Genomic DNA, 25,302 nt, shown 5'->3' with positions numbered 1-25,302 from the left:
GAAACAAATATTATAATAAAAACACGTAAGCATTAATGTGTGGGGAAAGTTGATAAAAACCTGGGTTTGACATTTTTTGCTTATTAGAGGGAAACTAGAAGTGGTATTTTCAAACAGCTTAATTGCTTTTAAAGTCTTTATTAGCAAGATTTTATTGTTCACATATATCTTTGAAAACAAATCCTCACCGCATCTGTCAAAATTTGGTAGGACTAGATCATTTCATCAAGAGCTCAAAGAAACAAGATAATATTCTCCAGAAACAATTCATGAAAAACTTAGATCCATATTTCATATCTGCCACAAAAGCTCATCAGAGTAATAACCCTCCTTCTCCTGGGTGTTATCCTACCATCTGCTGCTCTATTACTTATCTTTATTTTGCAACTAATTAACAGCATAATCTTCTAAATTCAGCAAGTTAATTATCATTATTGTGGTCTTTGCAGCATCATCAGTCCTTATGAAGACTTGTCTCTCCACCCCCAGAGAACATATGAAAATGAAGTAGTTTGTGAGAGGGTCTGTTTCTTTAGAGTAGGCTCATTAGGTGTTTGCTGATTAGCTCGGCATGCAGAGAGACAGGTCAGAAGAATTCTGCTGAACACAGGGTCCCATGCCGGGCTCAAGCAAGTTAATGCAGGCTTCTGAACATTTGCCAAGCTGCCCTGTCAATTCTCGGTAGAAACCTCCTGCAGAAAGCCTACTGGCTGCCCACTGTGTGCAAGGTATTTCTCAGTTTGTGACAAAAGACTTCACATGGGGAGGGGGAGGAGGGATCATTCAGTGGAAAAGTTAGAACAACTTTTCTTTTACTGAGAAACTTCTGCAATCCATGCAGAAGTACGAGCATTAAGTTTGCAGCCACAGTCCATACACTCAAGAAAAAGGGATGCGTTACAACCAGGACAGATCACAGCTCACATTTAATATCTGAAGGCATACAGTTTCAGATCGCTTCGCAAACAGATCAGAAGCAATTATGTAGTACTCAGAATTATGCATTCCTATCATAGAATGGTCTGAGCTGGAAGGAATCTTTAACATCATCTTGTTAACTCCCGGGCGCACCCTTTACCTGAGAAGCTTGTTTGTTTTTTAACAGCTCTTACATCTACTTCTAAGACTCTCTAAAATACCACAAGACTAATCTGTACATTTATTTTACTAAAGTATGTAGCATTTAGTTTCCTCAGCACAACAAATATGAAATCATGCCGTAAAAGTGGAGAATGTACGTTAAGCGTGCTGCAGAAATCTGAAACTAATTTTCACTCCTATCAAGTGTCATTCTCAGTGCATTTACAAGGATACATTCAAAAGAATACCAGTAGAAGACAAAAGGTTGTGCCTGAATGAAATCTCTAGTCAAATTTCAATCAATTCTGCAAGCAAGAAGAGTAACAGGAACCAACCATATTCAAAACTGCAGTAACAATGTGTCAGTGGTTTACAGGCCTGTTACAGGTGTGAACAGAATACATGTTTGCCACAGTAGCTTAACAGTGTACAACAAAAATGCAATCCAATTGCAACAATTATCCCATAGCACTGAAACATATACAGTGCTATATATGTAACACTGCATAGGTTTCAGTGATGAAGCAGACACGTAAGACTGCCCTCAGCACATTCTTCTTCCACTACATTTCAGCTGTTTCAGTTGAGAGTACTGTGCAACAAGGTCACCAACTGTAAGGGTGTGGATCACTACGAGAACAATTTAAAATTTTTGTCTCAGGGCTTTTATTTCGTCTGCTTTGCAGTTGCATTACTTGTAGTAAATACATGTAACAATACCATTTTGTAAACAGTTAAGAGAGAAATGAGTAATTGAGATGGGGAATGAAATCAGAGCACAACACGCTTTCTGATTGTACTCTAACATACATCAGCTCCTTGAAACGTCATGCAGAAAAAGAACAGCAGAAATGGCCTCTGTAAAGAAAGACATTAAGTATAAATGAAAGGAAGCGCCTGGTTCCCACCCCTTGCTTTGTGCCAAGTATTTCATCCAAAACATACAGAGTTGTGCCTGCTACACAAGACAGCTCTGTCCCTGGTAATAGTTCCGCAATATGAGGCTACTGCATCTTCAAGTGAAAAAGTTGCTTCTAACATTTCGTCAAGAATTTTACTTAGAATCTCTGAAGCAGGTAGATCTGTCTTAAGAATACCTTAAAATAATTTTGTCATACATATGGACAGTAGAAAATGCAGACTGCTGTATCAGGAAAGTATATTCTTCAAATAAAAGAAAGATTGAAGCAATGATGGCCAAAAGCCTACATGACAAAGCCATTTGGAGTTGCATTAAACACTTGAATTTCCCCCATTTTGCCCATATATAACCCATATATTATAACCCATATATTATAAAACTTACCTTAATATCTGCAGAGTAGATGCAATGTTAGGAAGACATCTAAACATTTATTTATTTTAAATATTTGCTACGTATTTTGTACCTACATTTTATAATGCGATATGAAAAAAAAGTCTGAGACTGCAAAACTTGTCTGTAAAGAACAACAAAAACATCTCCAAATAATGAATATTTTTTTAAAAAAGCAACAGATGAGAATTGCAGAGATCTATAGAAATCCTGACTCCTACGCCCTGATTGCTGAGAGAGCAACATCACAACTGCCCCCCTTCATTCAGTATTCCATTTAAAATACAGAAAGAATAGTAGGCTGACGTACTTCATCCCAGAGAAGTGGATACAGTACAAAAAAGATGTAGGAATTTTTCCTATCTTCTGCTTATTTAAACATAAATCCATAAATTGCAGTCTACTTTTATTGGATGAAGCATACATCATTTGCTCAGCTATTAAATTTAACTCAATAGAATAACATGTATTTCACCTTTCAAGAGAATTATCAATAAAAAGAAAACAAGTAGTTGTAAAAATAGATATTAAGTCCTCCTGTGGCTTAGCCAGGAACAAAAATGAAAAATAAAACTGATACTATACCTTTGAAGAATTTGGTCTGTAGCAAGCAAAAATATTTTTCAATATTAGATACAAGACAAGTGTAAAACAAACAAAAAAAAAGTACTTGGCATCACAAAAGGTTTGGATTTTCAAAATTAAATGGAACTTTACAGTTAATAAACCGTAACATATCTGTCAACAATGCATCACGTGGCACAGTGAGTTAGCCTTCCGTTTGGAAGCTTTTCTGCATAAACATCAAATTTCTCATTACGCTGCCTTTACTTTAGGAGCGATAAGAAATTAAGATTTTTATTTTTGTCAATAGGCACTATATAAAAGTAAATGAGCATAAGAAATATACATGATTCTGATATTCTTGAATTCTGCTCATGCTTTGTATTAGGAAACAAGGAAGGAAAGAATAACTCCAAATATACTTTTTACAGTCTCATTTAAAAAAAAAAGATAGGCAATCACTGAAGTGCATATATTAGCTAAATTCTAACGAGAAGACTAATGAGACTGTTAAATTTTAAGTCTAATGATCTTTGTTTTTCTTTGCATCCAAATCATTGCTTCTTCCAACGTGAGATCAAAATCTTCACTATGTATGTGTATTTTCTCCCCTGCTTTAAAGCTTCATAAGGACAGATCACTCAAGAGTAATATGCTTAAGAACCTAATTTCCTGCCCAACCATAAGAAATACACATTAGGCAATAATTTCTCCTTATTTCACAAAACAAAACTTAACACACGAGTCTCCCAATACCTATAAACGTGCAATATCTGTGGGGAAAAAATATCTCATTTTCACTTTTTTTACCTTCTCTCCCACATTTAAGATAAATTTCATCCCATCAGACCTGCTAACAATGAAGTCATTACCAGGCCCAGGCCCCCAGCACAAGAAAGAAGTAGAGCTGTTGAAACAGGTTGGGAATAGGACCCATGAAGACGAACAGAGGGCTGAAGCACCTTTCCCATGAAGAAATGTTGAAGGAGCTGGGCTTGCTCAGTATGGAGAAGAGTATTCAAGTTATTAAAGGGAGCTTATAAACAGAGGGACACTAACTTTTTACATGGTCTGATATGATAAGACAAGGGCAAATTGTTCTAACCTAAAAGAGGGCAGATATAGATTAGATGTTAGGAGGAAATTCTTTACTGAAAGGGTGGTACAACAGGCTGCCCAGAGCAGTTCTGGATGCCCTATCCCTAGAGGTGCTCAAGGCCAGGTTGGATGGGGGCCTGGGCTCCAATCAGGTGGGTGGCAACCCTGCCCACATACGGAACTGGATGGGCTTTAAGATCTCTTCCAAGCCAAACAATTCTGTGATTCTATGATTCCATTCCTAGTGGGATAAGGATATACAGAAAGAGACCTTTATCCTTTCTGTCCCTCTCTACACTATTTTAATGAAACTGAATGGATAACCTGACAGAATTGGGAAGAGAAAATGAGTAAGAAAAGGTAAAGAGAAATAAGACAAAGAATGTTAAGAAAAATCCTCCCAACTCAATAATATTTCCGTACAAAAATATAAAATAAATCTAGCAGGTGCTCTTGATTCTTTTTTATTTCCTGAAAAGAGGAACACTACCTCACAAGACAAATGCAGTTTACATTTTTGTTGATATCTAGGTAAGTAGGTTGATTATTTTTAATAATATGTTTTTAAAATAGTCGGGGCAATAAGAAAAAGCCAGCAAAAACAGCAAAGCAACAGATAGTGGTAGTTTGAATTAACTTAAAAACCCTGACTTGATTACTAAATTTTTTTTTCTTTTTAAATCTTTGCCAGTTTTACTCATAATTTCCCCAGATAATAACCCCTTAACAAAACAGCACACACACAACGGACAACACACAATACAACTTCTAAAGTATGTCAGCAATGCATATTTAAAAAACTTGCCAATTGGACTGTAATGAAACATTTTTACCACAATACTTTCCTTTCCTAGACTTTTCTTTTTTTAAACCAAGAAACATCACAGCTTTTAGGAGGAACTATATTCTGCTTCTCTGAAGGTGATGTTCACCATTGACAAGCTATTATACCTGTCTTTCTTTTAACTACTAACATTTCTTATCCTCCAATACAAGAAGCGAGAAAGACCATTTAAAAGAATGACATACACTGGAACGTGAAATAATTATAATCCAAATGCAGCTATTTTTCTTTTTCATTAAATTTGTAGTTGCAGATTTTAGACTAACAAAAGAAAACTAAAGCCATTCTAAAAAGCAATAAAATTTAATCAATTTCTCAAGCTAGTCTTCTTGAGGAATAATGGAGTTTTTCACTTACCAATTTAGCCTCAGACTGCACTGGCTGTGGGGAGGAAGGCCCTGGGATTCCTGGGATACTAGGCACCATGGTGACAGGTCTAACAAGCTGACCAGATAAAGTATAAAAATGAAGAAAGCCTGAGTATGTTATCATAATACAGAGTATTTGACACCACTACCCTCTGAAACCAAAACAGCTGTTTAAAGTTTATGCTGCACTTATGCAAACCTGCTACATTTTCAAATTAATATAACAACATGCTTACTTACTGGAACTGCAGCAGGGACGTGCACATTAGAATTTGTAATAGATGCAGGAATAGCAACAGGCATGGTTTGTCCATTAGGAAGGTGTAACAGCAGTGGAAACGGGCCTGGAACTGGACTGAAAAAGGAATTATGAACATTAGAGAAAACTTATCCTGACAAGAGAACAAGCTTATACATTGTATAAATATATATATAAGCAGTTGTAATGTAACATTGAGACATTAGAATATTTAGAGATTAAAAATATCAACTTGGTGATGTGAAGATCATGGAATAGTATTTCACATGTAGCGAAGCACCACATTTTACCCAAGCATCTAAAAGTTGTGTAATAATCATAGGAACAGTAATTGATAGTTAAGAAGACAATCTTTTCAGAATCTGTATGAAAGCACTACATCAAGATTTATGTAACTTACACTATTGGTCTGTTAGAGGATGGAGCCTGGGTAATAACAGTACTAGACGTTGGTGATGGTATTGCCTGCTGAATAATAACACTTGAGTCAGAACTCGTAAGTAGTACGTTAGGAACCTGTAGCGATGCTGGACGAACTATTGTTGACGTGGGCTGCGCAGTCTGCTGCAGTGACACTTCCTGAGGAGAAATCAAAGATCATTCAGTTTGTAAAATACAGTCACACACCATTAATTCAGACCGTAAAAGGAAAATAATTTAATAGAACATATCAGAAGTTCTCTAACATTTGAATCAGCAAAAAGAATCAGTTGTACATTTAAAAAAAACCTTTGGATTCATCATTTAAATCACTAAAATGAAGTTGTTCCAGTGTTACTTTAGTTTTATGACCAATCTTGCCTCAATTTATGATAAGGTTACTATTAATATCTGATCAAATCTAACTACTAGTAAAATAATTTTATACCAAGAAATCCATGGTGCTATCTGCACCATTGTATCCACAATGAATAAAGAAAACATTTCATGGTGTCCTTATGTACATTTCACATTCAGCCCACTGCTGCATATTTAAACAAACACAAAATCGGTTTATTTTTTAGAAAAAGGAAAAAAAAAATTATAATCCTTTACACTTGACTTGTATATACTTTATAAATAGAATGGTATGTAGTAACAACTCCTTGGAATGTTACATGGATAGCTTTGTAAAATATTTGGGTATCCTGACACAGAGGAAATTATCTGAGCACAGGAATTTAATTTCCTTAGCTGCAACTAGACAGTAGACAAAACTCACTACAATTCTTTGCTTAGCAATCAGGTAATACGTATTATGAATTAGAATGTAGTACAAGTAACCCAGTGAAACCAGAAATGCCTTACCAAAACCAATGCTTTCCTCCTGAAAAAAGCTTTCATATGTTCAGACTTCAGATTTATCTTTACATTGGATTTTTCCAAGTTATTTAGTATTTTGACACTAACTCTACAGTCAAGGGCACAAAGCTACACTCTTGAGACTAGCTTATTTTAGTTGCTCTGCATTTCAAATAGAACTTCTCACACCTGTGTCATATAAGCTATATTGATTATCATTTGTTCTGAATTCAACTCAAGTTATTAATATTTATCAACACAGCTTAAAGTACTAGGGTCTTAGCCATCATGGGGGTTTTTTGGGATTTTTTTTTTGTACACCCACTGGAAAATAAGCACACTCCTCTCAGCACATTACAGAATGGTATATGGGCTGGCAAACTGTGGGCTTTAAAAAAACTAAGGTACTTTAGATGATGAAATTTCCTCCCCTCTGAAGTTCAGAGGCTAGATTTGACATCAGGATTCATTTGTTCATTCATCTTTTTTCCCAAAGGACCTAGAAGATCCCATTCATAGAGACTGAATTTTGGGAGAATAACAGAACTATAGTGAGGAAGCCAAGAATATGTATTTTTTTTTTTAGCACCCATATCTATCTAGCGAAATTATACATGTTATAACATTTGAACACAGTACCTAAGATCATGGATGAGTGTCCAGTCAAAGAAGACAGAAGCACAGTATGGGATTACAGAAACAGAAAAGAAATAGGAAGAGGCATATTCTTAGGACAGGATTAAGCACTTCTTTACAAATAAGGAATTTGGTGTAACTGCTGTACAGACCTTACTCTGTGAGAAGAGCCACAAGAAAATCATAAAGGAGACAATTTCTTGACTGTGAGAAATTAGAGGAAAGCAGAAGGGGAGAACATTTGCACTGAATCTAGCAAGTGTTAACTGAAAAATTAGTATTGTGCTACTCTTCATTTGTTTCAGCTCTGACACAGTAACACCCATCTTTGCCCCTAGCAGAACCAACAGATTTAAGAGGTTTTTATTTGTTGTTCTTTCACCAGAAACATCTTCATACACAGCAACCACATATACATGTGTATATAAGTATCAATGGAGATACACAAACACCACAGAATGAATACCCACGACTAAGTAATACTACTTTCTATAAAGAGAGCGAAAAAAAACCAAACAGGTAGCTACAGCCACAGAGCCGCGTGTTACAGCTTTAAGACAAAACTGCAAATTAACCAGATATTCATACAGTCTCAGTAATAGTAACGCCATAACAGACCCTTCTGTATGGGTCTGCAGGAGCAGTTTTCTAAGTGTCTGTGTGAGCAGATGGGGCAATAGCTACTAGAATACAACAGTCCAAGGAGAGAAGCATGCACTCAGAGGCAGCATGTGAAAGACTGATAAACTCCAGAGAAAAACAGCCCTGTTGAATTTGTAACAATGGATAAACTCAGAATAGCAGTTGAATCTGCACATGGTCACCAGTGCGTGCACTGACATTAACACGCTGTATGATTCAGATAGCGTCCACAAACATGGCGATTGCTATGTGCAAGCAAAGACTGGACATATGCACTCGAAGAAAGAATGGACCCCCTTAAAGGACTTCCCAAACACCCACCTAGAACTAACCTTCCAACCCTACAACCTTCCACTTCTGAGCAAGCTGCTGGGATTGGCCTCCCAACTTCTGCTTCAACTACGTAACACGGTAAGTTACAGCACTGTGTGAATACTGGCAGAACTGGTGAGCATCCTAATAAATCCTGACTGTAAACTGAGTTTCTCCCTAGCTTGATCCTCTACCTGGAGAAAGGTAATCCGCAACTTTCACACCAAGTACTCCATGGTAAATGTATTTCAGCGACTGTCAGAAGATTAATCTAGTAAGGTAACTTAATTCTATAGAATTCTGAAAACAGGACCCTCACGTGCACACAATTCCTTCTATTAAATACAGCATATCTTAAATAGAGTGCTTTGTTTAGAAGAACAGAAATGATCACCAAACATTAAAAGAATAACAAGTTTATTCAGTTGAAAACAAGGTATTTTCAGTTTCCTTTTCTCACAACAACATGGATTATGCTCAACTCTGGAAAACATAGGCATGTGATAATTACTTAAACAACACTGCAATAACATAGAGTCATAGAATTAGCTAGGTTGGAAAAGACCTACAAGATCATTCAGTCCAACCATCCACCTACCACCAATAACCCCACTAAACCATGTCTCTCAACACTTTATCTAAATGTTTCTTGAACACCTCCAGGGATGGTGAATCAACCACCTCCAGGGACAGCCCATTCCAGCTGACCTACTACATAAGCTGGAGATGTATTGGATCTACAGGAAACTGTCGTTTTATGAACATACAGAAACCCACAGGCATGCCAGTCCAATAAAAATAATCATTGGCCAAAGAATTGTTCTTATGAAGTGTAAATTTTGTCTAAAATAGGACAGTTAGTAAATCTTGCTAAAGAACGAGGACAAGAAAAACAAAGATACATTGGCAGAATCATGACCTGAAGATATTTTACCCACCTGTAAGAGAAGTTTAAGCCTATATGAAGATATTAAAGATTTATTGAAAGGACCTCTCTGTTCCTTTTATTCTTGAAACTAAGAACCACTGAAGTTCAGAAAATATTTTACAGAAGGTGATAATTACATTTTTTTGATTTGTTTTCAGAGATGCATATTTGCAAGTATTTTGAATCTAAAAGCAAATATCATGCAATAACTTCCTAATGCAATCAAAGAATACTTAGAATTCTTTATACAGAAAGGCAGATGGCCAGAGCTATTGCTGTAATTGATTAGCACTGTAAGAAAACAATTGGTTTTGAAATAATTAGTTTAGGGAATTAGCTACCTGGCAACAACAAGAGGAACAACTTGGAAATCCTCAACAGAGCTTCTCATTTAAAATATCATTGATAAGAAACTATAATGAGCTTGGAAACCCTGAAATAATAAATTAAGCTTTATTTGCTTATTATTTTACAGTTAAAAGGCTTTAGGTACTTCTAGTGATATCTTAGTCTATTCTACATAGAGTAACAACCGTTATTGAAGCCTCATGGAACTAGGAAAACTCTCCCAGAATACTAAAAATAGCATGAAGCATAATTTTCAAGAGTCTCTAAGAAATTCCTTTGACAACTACAAAGAAAATGAGAACCTTCTTACACGTACATTAACAGCCTGTGACAGTTTAAGACTACTAAAACATATTCAAGCCAAGGAGATGGTTACAGTGGCATATATGATTTTAAAACCAGCTGTGCCCTGAGAAAAAGCAACAAACCTTTCCTCCTTCAATACACCTATAGAAGGAGAATATAAAAAACTGAGAAAACAGCAACACTCCGCTCACATTTCTCAACTTCTGCAGGCCACATTCAGCAGCAGCACACTCCAAGCAGCACCCTCATCCTTGCTCAGTCTGTCTCTACAATCAGACATCAAAATAACATTAAGCTGCAGCAGCTTCTCACTTCAGCACTGTTTCACTGACAACACTGAAATTACATAATGAATAAGTTTATAAGCACTGCCAGGCATTTAGATACAATTTGCACTTGTATTGAAACTAATGAGATACTGAACCACTACTGTAAAATACGACATTAATATTTTCTCCTGACAAAACTTGAGTACTTAGAATAATTATTTGCAGAGAAAAACAAACTAACCTCTCCAAACTGTGAAATAAAGAAGTTTTAAGATTTGGACTATGATTTCCTTGATCAAAGCAGCCCTTTGCATGTATTCTTTTAAACCAGTTTTACTATTTTTGACTACATGATCACTTCGATAAGCCATGATTACTCATCTTTGCTAACTTATAAAACACAGCACAGCCTTCTGAAGACAAATCTCTACTGAAACTCCCTTGACTTTCTGTCACACACGGTGTCTGTTGAGAGGACAAGAGAAGCGGTGCCAGTGGAAACAGTAAACTGGATACAAAGAAAAACATTTCCTTCACAAGGACAGTCTAGCATTGGAACATGCTAAGCAGAGACACTGCATTCTCCCTTTCTTGGAGTTTTCAAGGTTAGATTGCATAAAGGCCCGAGCTTCTTGGTCTGGTCTCAGATCTAATCCCTGCATTGAGCAGGAAGCTGGACTAGAAACATCTTATGGTCCCTTTCAATACGAATTACCTCATGATCTCAAAAAAGTCTGCTAATTTTTGGAAATAAAGTATCTAAGTCCCTCAAATGCGGACTGCCCACTAACAATGCACATATGTGACTACAGCAACCACGTTGCTTACTATGCTCTTCTCCTTATGTTTTAATTTGCTGAAGTAGAAACAATTAATCCATTCATTCACATAATTCATTCCATTAATTTTGCACAGTTTTGTGCTCTCCAAGAGAACTTCATATGATGAAAACACTGCCAGTTACGTATCAATCCTATTATCAAACTATTTCTTCCCACCACTACCAGAGCAGCAGTTCTGAAACTGATTTAATTGCAATATTCTCTTGAGACAAACAGTATCTCACAAATCCAGCCTTCAGGCAAACACTAAACAAACAACCGCCCAAGATTACCATTTTTAAACGTACTGATGTAGCTGAAAGGGTATGGATTTTGAAACAAAGTTTTTCTGCTTAATTTTGAAAGATTGCCCATTCAAACCCTGTACATTTTAGTAAACGTCCCATGCTGTTGCACAAAACAATTTATGTGAAAACACAGGATAAACACAAAAATGTACACATGAGGAGTCTCGAACTACACTTTATTTGCCTTTTCATGACTACTACCTTATGATGCATAAAAAGAAATAAAAAGCCAAGTAAGACTTTTTTAACATAGCAAGAATACTAAATCTGATTTCATTTCTAGCTTTACTGAATGATCAGCGTGAGGCAAACAGAGAAATGCGCTGAGCAAAGCTAACCAAAGAATTGAACAAATTAAGTATGTATCCATGAGATGCGGTTAACGAAGTCTTTTACTTTCAACCAGTTAAGTAGCATGCATGTACAAGAAACTTGAAGACCATCAGAAGATTCAGATAATGAACTCCAAAAAGAAAAAAAAAAATCCTGACCTTTTCATCATTGGTAGTAGACTCTGGATGAGGTAAAGGACTATCTTGATGAGTTGTCTCTACAACAGAAGGTTCTTCAATTTTGTTTCTTATAATTGGTGTTGCAAGAGGAGACAGATCTAGAGGCATCTAAAAGTAAGTGTAAAAAAAATCAAATCACTAAAAAATAAAATATGCAAGAAAATGTAAGTAACTAAGGAGAAACATTAGCCTTATTATAATAACAACAGTGACGTGCTGATGTCTGGAAGATCTTGATGCAGATGTGTTAACAGTCAAGTCTATTTTTTTCCAGCATTTGTATAAATAGCAATTTTCAGTAAGACTTTCTGATTCAATTCCCAGTGCCAGGTTAAAAATTCTTCTGAAGTTTTTCTTTCCCAAGATTCATAGGAAAGTTATTGAGGAAGGACAGCACTACACTTAAAGGTTACACTTAAGATACCATCCTTCTACAAATTATATCAAATGCCGCAAAGCGTAAAATCTCAACTTCATTTTCAAAGTAGAAAAAAGGCTACTGTGGACTTGTCATTTCAAACTTAGTGCAGCTAATAATTATTGACAAAGCAAGTTTTATATTGCTACACAGATAAAAGTCCCCAGGACACCTGAAATGCCACAAAGAAATTAAGTTACAAAAAAACTTAAAGCAATGTATTGATTTGAAAGCCCGTACTGCTGTCTAGCTTGTCCAAATACCTTTGGAAGAAAGTTCCCCCAGAGCTCATCTTCCATTTATATTCTTCCACATGCTTTTCTCTATTTGATTTCTAGTCTTCCTACTGAATATGTTATTCAAGAGAAGGAAAAAATGCAAAGATGGAACCTTTTTTCACACTACAGCTGAATACGAAACACCACAGAAAAAGCAGAAGTATTTTAAAAAACTTTAGGAAGAATGCTTTTAGGGTAATTTTTTCTACCCCTTGCCATTCCTGTTTATTTATGTTAATCAAAGATACATGGCACAACTGTGTTTCTTCTTGTCAGCTTGGAAAATTAATATCAATTCTTAAGTTGTTGAAATGTTTTAAATACTTTGTGATAACTATAAGCTCCTCCAAGAAAGTGAATTACACAGAAAATGGAGTACTGATACCAGAATTGGTATTATCACATGTATGATTTTAAGAAAAGTTACCATGCACCAATTAAAAAAGAAAAAAAAAAAGATTCGGCAAAGTTGTGAGAGCAAAGCAAAGGCAAGTTTTCATCGAGAACACATAGGAATGAGTCCTATTCACAAGCACCTACTAAAATCTTTACTGAAACAGAATAACCAGACACTGACTCTAAAATCTGAATATATGTGTATAAAAAAGGCATTCTTTTTAAAAATGTCACTGCCTCTGGAAGTTAAAGTACGCAATCAGTCAAAGGTAACACTGTTCAAAGGAGCCACTGAATAAAAATTTTCATTTGGAGAGCTGCTTATATGTTTGGGCCCTAAATTAGTTATGACTAGGAAGTTCTAAAAGAAATAGAAGAAAGCACATTCAAACTCACAAGTTCCTCACAAAAGAACACGAAATTGCTGAACAGATACTGCGCAAATTCTGCTTAGATTTTAATCTACAGTAAAAAAGCATTGTAGATGTTTAGGTTGCGATCAGTAATTTCTAGGTAAAAATGACTATTTAACTGACAAAGGGAACATAATTATAATCCAATTACCAACATCTCCAAATTTAGAGATTTTGCCGAACTTCTAAAGTATTTAACTTCATTATTATTACTGACACAGAGAATAACACTGTTATTTTAAATCTAAACAGGTTCAAAATAATACATATAATAACACATATAATACTATTATTTTCACTTCTTTCTTCTCAAATGTTTTTCTTTCTGCAAAACTTCATTAATTTTCAGACTTTTAAAAATTATTTGGGGCCTAATGAAATTTCTATCAAGCTAATGATGAACTTCAACAGATATAGGCTAGATACTTAAAGAATTCAGACAAAGTCAGTGTGTTCCACTGTCCATTCTACTTATGTAAATTGAGGTAAACTAACTTTCAGAACAGTTATCTTAACTTTGTATTCTCTCCACAGAGGACATACAAGCAGCTGGCCAGTGACTACTGGTATAGTTTAAAAGGTAATACATAAATTCAAAATTGCTTTTCTCAACTGAACAGCAGGACTGAAAAGAAAACATATGAACATACTTTCTTAATGTCATCTTCAGAAGCCTTTTTAAACTCATTTTCAAAAGGACTTGCTAATTCATTGAATAAGCCCACTTCTTCACAGTTCTTCAAGAATCGAGTTGGTGTTGGTGTCTGATCTGAAATAAAGTTTACACAAATCCCAAAATTTTACTTTTAAAATACTATTTGAGAACACATGCAGTATAAATGATTTTCAGACTAAAAGGAGACAGAACCAATACGTCAAGATATTGATTTGTAATTATATGAATACTTAACTTTCACTAAAACAAATCTGAATTTATTCAAATAATTATTCATGAGCCTCAGTGGGTTTCATGCTACAAAGGATTTCTTCTAACTTAAAAACAGGACGATACCAAGGTAATCTATACATTTAAGAAATCTGTATTTAGCCTACATAAAGATGATACCAATAGGGTTATTTATTTTAAATAGCTTTATAGTTGATGAATGTATTAATACTTCAAGTTATTTAGCAATTCACTCCAAGATCACTTTGTTCAGAAAACTAAATGCATGAAAAGCAAGGGTATTTTTGTATGTTTAGGATGCTCCTTCATTCAGATGCCTGTAAACTGTTAAGTAGGTACATATTTTGAAGACTGATTAAAAGAAGAAAACCTTAAAGATTTGGGTTGATTTTTGCAAGATGTATACTCTAGTAACACTCTCAGAAGATGAAGCACACAACAAAAGGAATGGCCAAAGAAGTGCATTCATACCAAGTACTTCAGTGCACCTACTTGGAAGGAAACTATAAACCCCAAATCTCATGGTTGTAATTGTATGGCAGTTCTTTTTTCCTATCAGCCTTTCACAGAATTTGCTCATTTCAGACAGAATTATCTCCTCATTCTTTGCCAGCCAACACCACATAGATATTAATAAAAAGCAGCTGCATTACAAAATCTAGTAACATATGGCATTTAACATTAACATGCTTGGTTTTTGTAAGCCAACACTGTCATTTTCATAGAAAACTAGACTTTTGATTAGAAACAGAGAAAACTGTTTCATTTTGAAAAATACAGATGGGGGAAAGGAATAGATGGTTAAGAACGTTGTTTTGCCTTCAAAGTGCACTCCTTTCAGTCCTGCAGGAAAACCAGCCATGAGGCATACTCCACCTGCTGGAGACAAGTAGTTCAAGTTTGCAGACCACTAATCCCTTACAGTGTTGGAAGGATATTAAAGATTTCTTCTGTCCACGTCCATCAACCAGAGGGAGCTTTTCTCAAGTGCCAGTCTAGCATAGCACATCACTTTGGTGAGCTAGTAGGCTCTAGTTTCAAAGGCAAGACCTACACAAAAGCTTTAATTTAAAAAAAAAAGTGCATTCACAGCTCACAGTTTCTTTCTTTCTTCTAATATTGATATAATATTGAGAGTAAAATAAAATAATTATATTTATATTTATTTATAAAAAATAAATAAAATGAGAGTAATCAATACCATGTGTGTGAAGCGCAATAATACGAGATGTGATATTGTACACAAGACTTTACTGGCTCCTGTGATGTCTGTACAATTGAGCTGCAACTCTAAGACTCCTGGCATCCTGCTTACTACTGCCTGACGTAGTTTCAAAAGAGTCTTTCTATAAATTTACTGTGTATATTCCTCTATTTCACTATTATTACCAGGTCATTTGCCACAAAGCAACTTAATCTGAAACATCATTAGTGTTATTATGTGCATCTTCACTAACATAACCTAGCATTTATGACTACAGTTCATGCACTGGAATGTAGTTGCACAGAGACAGAATGACATCGTAGTTCCATTCTCTCACACCTGATAACAGACAGGTTCTCCTTCTGATGGTTTAATAGTTGAGGACAGTGTTTAGAATTTTAAAATGTAACTGTTAGCGTAAGAGCAACTTTTTTGGTCTGTTCGTCCTAACAAGTTAGCTTCTTAAAAAAAAATGCTCTGAAAATGCCTGAAAGTCTTTATAACATTTTCTTACACTTTCTTCCAGTTTTACCACTGGAAAAAAAAAAAAAAAAGCATTCTGACTATAACTTCAGCATAATTAGCAAGTACTATCTTCATTGAAGAGACTTAAAGTATATAATAATCCATTGGTGATTACTTCTGATCCCACACAAACAAAAAAATTTACTTACAACTGATCATGAACATGCCATGAATTCAGAGGTGGAAATACAATAAAAGTAGTGGGAATTTAAACTAAAAATACTTCAAATAATTAAAACTATTGTTATCTTTCTTATAGTTACTAACTCATCCTTCTAATATCATTACAGTACGTAAAAACAATGTATTTTAAATTTCAGGGACAAGTAATCCCAATTAAACTGTAAGCCATAAATATGGTACAGCCTAGTGACGGAACTGTTAGACATCGCCTTTATTAGTGTCTGATCTTACTGAACACTTACTACACAATTTAATCAATTATTAAGTACTGATATCTGAAAAATATTTAATCGTGTATCAGATCTAAGTTACAAATAGATTTTAACAAAAGTTAATAATGCAGGAAAACATTTACAAAACACATTGCAGACAACTACAATGAAGAAAATATTTCATAGTCTCATAATGCACGTCTATGCATTAAGTACAGAAAACAGACCAAAATGTATGCACATTCCACCAGAAAAATGAAGAAACTAATTATAAAATTATATACTAACCAGCCACAATGACACTATCATTACGAGCCGGACCAAATTTCAGTGTCATCTCATGTTTATGTTTATGGACAGCCAAATGATCCTCATTGGTAAAACGCTGTGGCAGAAAGTTTTAAGAAATGTAATTTTGAATGTGAACACAGTAAATACAACTCTACAGAAAGTCACTTTAATAACATGTAAAAAATTTGTTACTAACTTAACAGACAACTCTTAGGAATATCTTATTTGTTGGTCAACAGTACCAGGCAAAAAACATGATAAAACTCAAATAATGTTCACAGTAACCAAACATGAACAGCGTCAGGGAAATGGTAGTATAAGTACCTGCATTCATCAAAAGTCCATGATAACATTTCAGAGTGCCGCAGACTTCACCAACCATTAGCAAACAGCCGTTTGCTATGCTAATGGATCTTGACAATGTTTAGTAATTGATTATCACTATTTGATATCTGCATTGTTTGTATTATCACAGTAATGAAAATTGATCCGTAATCACAAACACAGACTTACTGTATTTAATAGTGTAATAACAAAATAAAACGTAACTCCTGCCCCTGACAGGTTACTATCTGATGTGAGGCAGACGGGAAATACTGTTGTATCATCAAACCACTGAAAGGCCGTGAATGAACAAAACTTATCAGCAATTTAAAAAGCTCCCAAGTTTTCACAAGTATCCCAGCAGTGTTTTGCACACTTTTCCACAATTTAGAGTATACTCTATGAAGGAAGCAGCAAGCAGACAAACGACATGCTGTAAAACAGATATTTTTATTAACTTGAAACTTGCTATGCCTCCGATTCTGGGTAAAGTTAGCGATTCAACTGAGACAATCTAAGAAAAGTCTTCCCAAAATGCACATTTCCACGTTCTATGAAATATTCTAATTCTTACTTTTCTTTGTGAACATATTTGTGACCCAAATAACGTTTCTGATTTTTCCCCAGTCGCTTAAGTCACTCCACATAATTTGTAAGAGATATTCATCAAGCATCATTTCTCAGAAAACCATAAGGTTTTAATTGACCTCCAACTATTGTCTTTAGAACACTTATGTGAGAAGAGACATGCATATGTGGAGTTGAGAGGGGATTTAAGAATGCGAGATTACTGAAAAACAGTGTAATGCAGGCCAGGCTCTTCTTTTCTTAGAACTCCGCTTGCCAAGGGCTCCAAATGCCGCTATCCGTAGCTCCCACGTCTTATCTCTACATATACCTTAAGGCAGAAATACGGTTGTTCTATCGTACTAAGACTCAAACACATCTCTACGTCCTACTACATGACAGATAAACTTCTTTGGAGGGAACAAGATCTCTATTCCACAGCATAATCTGGCATCTGGAGAAGCCTTGCCCATTCTCTGAGTCACAAACTTCCCACTTCTCCTTCACTTGAATAAAGGATTGCAGTAGCCCCATGATGCATCTTCTATGAGATTTAGTTCTGATGGAGCTTACATCAAAACGGGATTCAGATAGGATGGGGACAAACATGTTGCTTAGGAGAAGGTATTCATCCTCTATTGCTTCTAATGTCTCTGAACATACTAGACACTAAAAGAAACCTGAGTCCTTTCCCACTCTAAATACAAAATGCTCCATTAATGTAACATTAACGCTGTCAGTCATCATACAAAAACTAAGTTTTCAGAACAAGAATGAAAATATTTTGACCTCAAAATCCAAATCCATCCAAGTGCATCAACAGAATGGAAGAAATGCAGCTGGTTTAAGAAATTAGTTCCACAAAAAGACAGCAGGAATGTCAACCTCATGCAGCAGATAATGTAAACTAACTCATTTTCAGGTTACTAAATTAAGCGTTAAGACACATTCATTTTAAGCAATCACCTATTAAAGCATTCAATAACAATTTTTTTTCCTTTTCTGCTCATTTAGTGCTACATCTACCGATGCTATTTAATAAAATAAATTAGAAGTGCTATTTGAACCATATTTTGTGGCATGCATAACGCTAACACTTTCCTTTATACAAAAAAATACATTAAAAAAATTATTCTACAAAATATTGGTAATTACCATAGATGGGAAGATTAATCAGTCTTAAAGTACTGTGAAGTCAAAGAAAATTGACATTTTTAATAGACTTATTAAACACAGAATACCTGCAAGTTTCACAGTGAGCTCACCAGTAACACCGAAATATAATGAAAACCATAGGTTACCTGCACATTTATATACACACGGACTTTTTTATGAAAACAAATAAGACAGGGCTAAGAAAGGAAACTGTCCTCATTATATGGTAAGTATTTTTCTGAATAAACTGGCAATTTAAATGCCAGAAATTGTTGCTGCCACCTGCTTTTCAGCAGAACTGGAAAACATGGGTACTTTCTACCAATTAAGTCTCTTCTCTTCAGTCTCTGGAAATACATTTCACTGTTTTACTTTTATTCAATCAGTGTTAATAACTTCGAGTCAGACCATTACCTGGCCACATCCAGGGGCAGTGCATAAAAAGGGTTTGTCATCACTCATATTCCACAGGTCGTTGTGCTACCTGTATTAAAATGACAGTGGAAAGCATTTTACAAATATTGCAACAAGTTATCAATACATCAACATCCATGGAAAATTTTAATATTCTATGAGCAAGAATTTCTGCCTTCTGATTGCACTAAGAATCTATATACCCAGCATGTGAGTAGCATCTGGACTACAAACTCTGTAAGGCACACAAAAACAAATAGAAACACTGGAGATTTTAAATGTGCATCTCAATTGGAAAGGCAAGTGTTTGTACGTAATGTGATCAATTGCAAAAGGCGTGTGAAAACATAGTAAGACAGTTTGTTACTGAAACAAAAATATCCTGTAATAATTACCCAATTCCTTCTACCCCCTGCCAAGAAAAGAACAAAGCAGCAGATAATAACGAGTACTCGAAACCACAGTGCCAACAAATGAAAGCGGTTGATTATGAAAAAACTATCTAATCATGTAAACTTTTTCATAATCATGTATTTTTTTTTTCCACGCAAAGCAAAGTTTAGCAGATAGCCCATTATGTGCTCTTTTACAAATATAACTGCAAAAACATACATATACTCTAGTAACATCTCAGCTATACGACTGAATTACTAGGAGGCTAAAAAATATTTAACAATGAATAATGGATACTAACACTGCTCTATTTTGTGCTGTTTTGCTTACTCACCATGCATACTGAAACACATACCTGTCAGATTTCACATATAAATCTGTTTCATAGGGCAAACTATCATATCCTCCTTTTCATGGCAACAAACTGTAACTGAAAGAAAATATTCATTGCTATACTTGTTAAATATGCAATAATCCACAATTTTAAAAGATAAATGATATAATGTCCATTATTTACAATTCAACCAAGAAACACTACAGCTTTTCCAAATAAATAAATTGTTTACCTCAAAAGATCCACTTCTTAAGTTCTGCCTTCTCTCAGACAGTAAAAGCTGCTTCTACAATTAACATTTTTGGACAAACAACTTGATTCATATTTTTCTCATTAAAAAAATGCTAGTACCCCTTTTCTGAAGTGAGAACTCTCATACAAAAGGAAAAATCAGTCCTCAAATTAACCTTAAAGCTACAAAAATCCTAATATAGTTTCAGAGAGCACCGAGAAGAATTAAAATACTTAAGAACTAACATTTTTTCCAATTTATTTTTTCACAGCTGGATGTCTGCAACACATTTTTTGCATCAAAGAAGTTTTACAAGCAAAGAAGGTCTTTACATTTCAGATGCTCTAAGATAAGATATTCCAAAGCACACAAGGAAGCTTTAGGTAAAGCAGAGAATACAGAGAAACACATTGTCTGTTCTCCTGTCAGAACAAGGGAACAATTTAAGACAGATCTGTTGTCACACCCTCCCTCCCACCTTGCTATGAACAGGACATTTCTACCATACACTTGGAAGCAAATGTGGCGACCTACTTGAATCTTTCACTGCTACCAGTACAAAGAAGTATTACAGTTCCACCAAGCATCAACAAAGCTGCACTGACTTTTTGGAATAAATGGTCACAATGGTTTTAATAAGGTGTGGACAGCAGGTATAACTGCCCCTCATCATTATGAACTCTCTGCTCCTGAATCATTTGGCTGGAAGTTCTCTCAAGTTCACTCTGGGCTCCGCTACTTTTTATGCTTTCCTGGTTATTGGACCTCAGCACAAGCCTTTCCTTCAGACCCTTCCTTTCTGGGCTGTAGCAAAGCAAAATTAATCCACTGGCATGGTAAGTCTGCTCTGACTGTATTTTGCATTACGGAAGAACACTAGTATGTGGGAGAAGAGAGAGTACATGTCTCAGCTACACTCTCATTCTACAGGCAAGGTGGCATCACTCCACTTTGGGAAGAAGGGACATACATGGGATTGGGCCAACCCGTGTTGGACACTGCATAAGATCTGTATGTGGATGTTGTGACACCAGCGACTGAAAGTAACAAAAGTTCAGGTACACTGAACATGTAAAAATATGATATTATCACATCAGAGATTAGTGATGAGCAACTAATCTCATTATTAAAGTTACCTTATCTTAAGTTCAAGTAACAGGAGGAGAAAAAAAATAAAGCACCAATGTAGCTAACTAGCCAGGAGATGACAAGCACTCTTAGCCCTTCTGTGGGTTTACCCTACAGGGAACACATTCATCTTTAAGTATGGCTATTTGTATGAAGATCTAACAACGTTAGTTCTGACCTCTGCTTGGCTTGATGAATAAATGTATCTTTGTGATTAAGATCACAAGCAGAATAAATTCATCTCTCCCCCTGAAGAGTGGTCATGAAAAGGTGCAAGACTTTGGAAGCTGCTCAACTATCCTAAGAATACCATTTACCACTAGAGACAAAACAGTTCAAGCAAGCCAAGGCAAATCATCTAAGACAATACCTGAGACATTCGTATCTGCAGGGGACACATTATCTGATCCTTTTGCCTAAGACTGAAGAGTAAAAACTACTGCATGGAATTTTGGATATTACTTTAAGGAGGAGAGCCCAGTGTCCTTGGCTATGGGCACCAAATAGGAAAGAAGTAAAACTCGGAGAGAGAGAGATTTCAGTGCCACTTCTAAATATATACGCTCAACAGAAAGAGGATACTGAGACTGAGATCACAAGCCAAGAAGAGATGAATGGCTGCCAGAAACTTCAGATTCTTTGGCACTGAGAACTCAGGGAAACATTTATGTCCTACAGACAAGATGCCAAAGCAAATCACAGAGAGAGACTGCTCTGCCATTCTTTGCAAAGAGTTCATAACCTGTCTCAAGTCTCTCAAGAGGTGAAATATTTCTTGAACTGTTACAACTACAAACATGGTACTATCAACATTAAAGAGTATTAACAACATCATGGGCAAGTTTAATATTCATGACTTAGGCTTCACGATTAAGGTTGTTCTCACTGAAGCCTTAGGATTTCCTCTCTATATTATCTGGAACTTAAACAGACAGTCAAAGGCCATTCCCTGAACACAGTACCTTTGTTCAGCAATGTAAAGCAGGTTTGGTTTTATTACGGGTTCAAACCAGCAGGGACAGTCTCTTTACGGTCTCAAAAGGAATTAGCTTTACTAAATCTTGATCGTGAGGCAACACGTACTTGAATATGACTGTAATATACACACAAGTACATATTATAAACTGACTAGTTATTTCCATATCAGATTGAAAGTGTACTTTTTTTCCTAAAAGATGAAGATTTTGATTAACAAAGGGGCATACACACCATTATATCTGTTAATATAGCTTGTTGCAAGTCTTTGAAAGTGCATAGTATTAGTCACAAAAATCTACTACACCCACACTGTTATTATTTTTCTTAGGTCATAAGCTGTAAAGATTATTTTTCGTCCTGTCTGTCTATTTTCACTTTCAGAGGAATTTTACCAAAGCATGCATTTGCATATTAAGCAGTTACCTGGTTTCATGTTTTAGTTTGCGAAGCCTGAAATTTTTGACACCCTGTTTATAAAGAAAACAAAACGTTGTCCTCCTGAATAACTTCATGGAGAAAAGTTGGAGACAAATTCATATTCTGAACTTTCTATTACTTGTCTGCAAACTACAAGGAATTCTGGGAGATAATGCCTTTGTAAAGAGATTCCAACTAACATCTAAGGAAAAAAAAAGTCCCTTGAAGTGCTACATTTTTAGAACTTAAAAGAGAAAAGAAGTTCATTCATCCATTCCAGCAAGACTTTGGATGTTATAAATCTAAACAGAAACCGGATCTGACAGGATGAGAAAACAAAGGGCTCACATTCATTAGTCTAGCCACATCAGTAAGGATTGTATTTACCTATTACAGAGACAAATGCAAATCTTGCACCTAGAACAAACTAATTCCAGGCAACGCTGCAGGCTGAGGGCCAAACGATTGTCAAGCAGCTTTGGGGCAGAACCAGGAACTCCTGGTAGACAACAAACTGAATACAATTCATCAGCAAGTCACTTGCAGCACCAAAAGCTAACAGTGTACTGGGCTGAATTAGAAAGAGGATAGCAAGCAGATCAAGGGAAGTGACTGTTCTCCTTTATTCGGCATTCAGGGGGCTGCAGCTGGAGTACTGTGTCCAATTTTGAGCCCTTAAAAGCAAGAAAGATTACAAACTCAAAGAGAAACCAGTAGGGGCCCCAACAAAACAGTTATGGAGCTGGATTATTACATACAAGAACAGTAAAAAGAAGCTGGAAAAGGAAGGCTAAGGAAAGATCTACTTTCTTTCTTATGCTACCTAGTGTGCTACTACAGAGAGGACAGATCCAGATTCTGGGTAGTGTACAACAAAAGAATGAGACTCGAGATCCAAACTTGAGTAACGTTCTGACAGCTTTAGAAAACTCCAAGTGATTAACTTCATGGCCTACCACCTGAAACTGTAGATATTACGCTAAAACAAACAAACAAGAAACAAACAAAAAAACCCAACAACACAAGAGACATCCTTTGCCTGCCTACTCTCTTCTGGATTTTTGTGCAGCCTGATTTCGAAAGGCTACTGGAGACTGACCCCTCTAAGAGAGAACATCACGATTAAAAAAAAAGAGAGAATTTAAAAAATACTCTTTCCTTGAATATTGAAAGAGTAACCTACACGCCACCTTGACAAAAATGTTTCCCACCCAACACAATGAGGAATAAAATATGTGAGCTTCAAACCCAATGGCTTGAGATGAATTACAGGCACTTCTGTTTGTTAGCCATGTAACAAGCAAAAAAACCTTGTCACACGGAAAAAAAAAAAAAGATAGCTCTTGAAGTGATTCAATTTGAATTTGAAACTCTAGCCTCAACTTTAACTCTTCAGATGAACCAAACACTTCAATTAAATAATACTTATTACAGTCCACAGAAGTACAACATTCTTCTACAAGCCTTCCTACCCTATGTTCTCTCAGTAACATAGAGAAACCTGTAGATTCTCAACGTAATTCTCAGTGAGAAACAGTATCAGAGATGAACATAGGAACAGCATAAAATAATCTCAGCAATACAGACAACTTTGGTACTTAAATCAGAATGCAATCTCCCATTTTTGGTGCTCATTTGCTCCACATTTCAACACAAAGATAAACCAGAATGATGTGAAAGTATTTAAACATCACTAAGTCTCATCACTTTTGAAAAGCAAGCAATACAGTAAAATATATACTTGAAAATAAATACCACTGCTTAAAGTGCATTTAATACAAAGCAAAATAAATACAGCAACATTTACAAAAAATTTACTGACATTTAAGACAGCGTGCTTATTTAAAAAATACAGGCGTTTCTATGAAATATCAAACCGGTGTTAATCTAAACATCATAAAAATAGCTTCAAAAATCATTTGTGAATTTTTAATAAGATTTCAAGTAAATATCTGAAGTACACTTTCAAGAAACTATTATTGCATCCTCTGAGGCTTGCCTGTACAATACCTTCCTGTAGACGACTTGTAAAAGAAGGGAATCACAGACTTGAATCATGTCTTGATGGCTTACTTTAGTGGTAAAGGTTCTTTGGTTTTCTCTCTTAATTTCCTATACACCGGGAGCATGGAAAACTCAACTGACACCTCAACTCAAAATTTTTCTATCAAACATTTAAATAGTTGTTTAAAATGTATACATGTATATTAACAATCCCTGCAAAAATATCTCCAGATTTGCTGAGAAAAATCATTCACACATACCTATAAAGATTTGTCAGACTTGCTGCTAAAGCAACATCATCAAGCATGCAGGATGCCAGAAGACCCTTATGCCCTAATTTGCTCATCAGCTATGCGGGCTTACCCTGCAATTTCTTATTCTAAATCCTGTAGCAATAGACTGCTCTCTTGTAATTTCAAAGCTGACACAAACCAAAAATTAAATGAATACAGAAGGATAGGATCCGCTGAGAAGACAGACTATATACTATATAACTATAAACAAACTTATAAATACTTATAACTATACACAAACAAAATCTGGAAGACAAAAAAAACCCAACAACACTATTTCACCATTCCTCTGCTGCACAGAAAGCAAGAAGAAATGCACATGCTGGCAAGCGTCAACCCGTTCCT

General features: G+C 35.5%; 1 protein-coding gene across 10 annotated transcripts in view; it reads right to left on the bottom strand.

Moving 5' to 3' along the window:
- ATF2 (activating transcription factor 2) overlaps window positions 1-25,302 on the bottom strand; it is a 49,320-nt gene that overhangs the window by 18,635 nt on the left and 5,383 nt on the right. For 6 of the 10 annotated variants that reach the window (XR_002439212.1, XM_021398153.1, XM_021398161.1 and 3 more), the window contains 8 exons: window positions 19,927-20,001; window positions 19,179-19,248; window positions 16,716-16,812; window positions 14,047-14,165; window positions 11,871-11,999; window positions 5,929-6,107; window positions 5,510-5,624; window positions 5,259-5,345 (listed from right to left, as the gene is read on the bottom strand). Coding sequence is in view for 9 of the 10 variants with exons in the window: in XM_021398153.1 (XP_021253828.1) it covers window positions 5,259-5,345; window positions 5,510-5,624; window positions 5,929-6,107; window positions 11,871-11,999; window positions 14,047-14,165; window positions 16,716-16,812; window positions 19,179-19,226 (774 nt within the window). In the remaining variant the exon portion in view is untranslated. Of the gene's footprint in view, window positions 1-5,258; window positions 5,346-5,509; window positions 5,625-5,924; window positions 6,108-11,870; window positions 12,000-14,046; window positions 14,166-16,715; window positions 16,813-19,178; window positions 19,249-19,926; window positions 20,002-25,302 lie in introns of those variants that run through there. The other 4 variants (XM_021398159.1, XM_021398160.1, XM_021398158.1 and 1 more) reach the window with 3 other exon arrangements.

The sequence above is a fragment of the Numida meleagris genome, chromosome 5, assembly GCF_002078875.1.
Source record: "Numida meleagris isolate 19003 breed g44 Domestic line chromosome 5, NumMel1.0, whole genome shotgun sequence".
Lineage (NCBI taxonomy): Eukaryota > Metazoa > Chordata > Aves > Galliformes > Numididae > Numida > Numida meleagris.
This window is presented reverse-complemented; position numbering and strand designations above follow the sequence as displayed.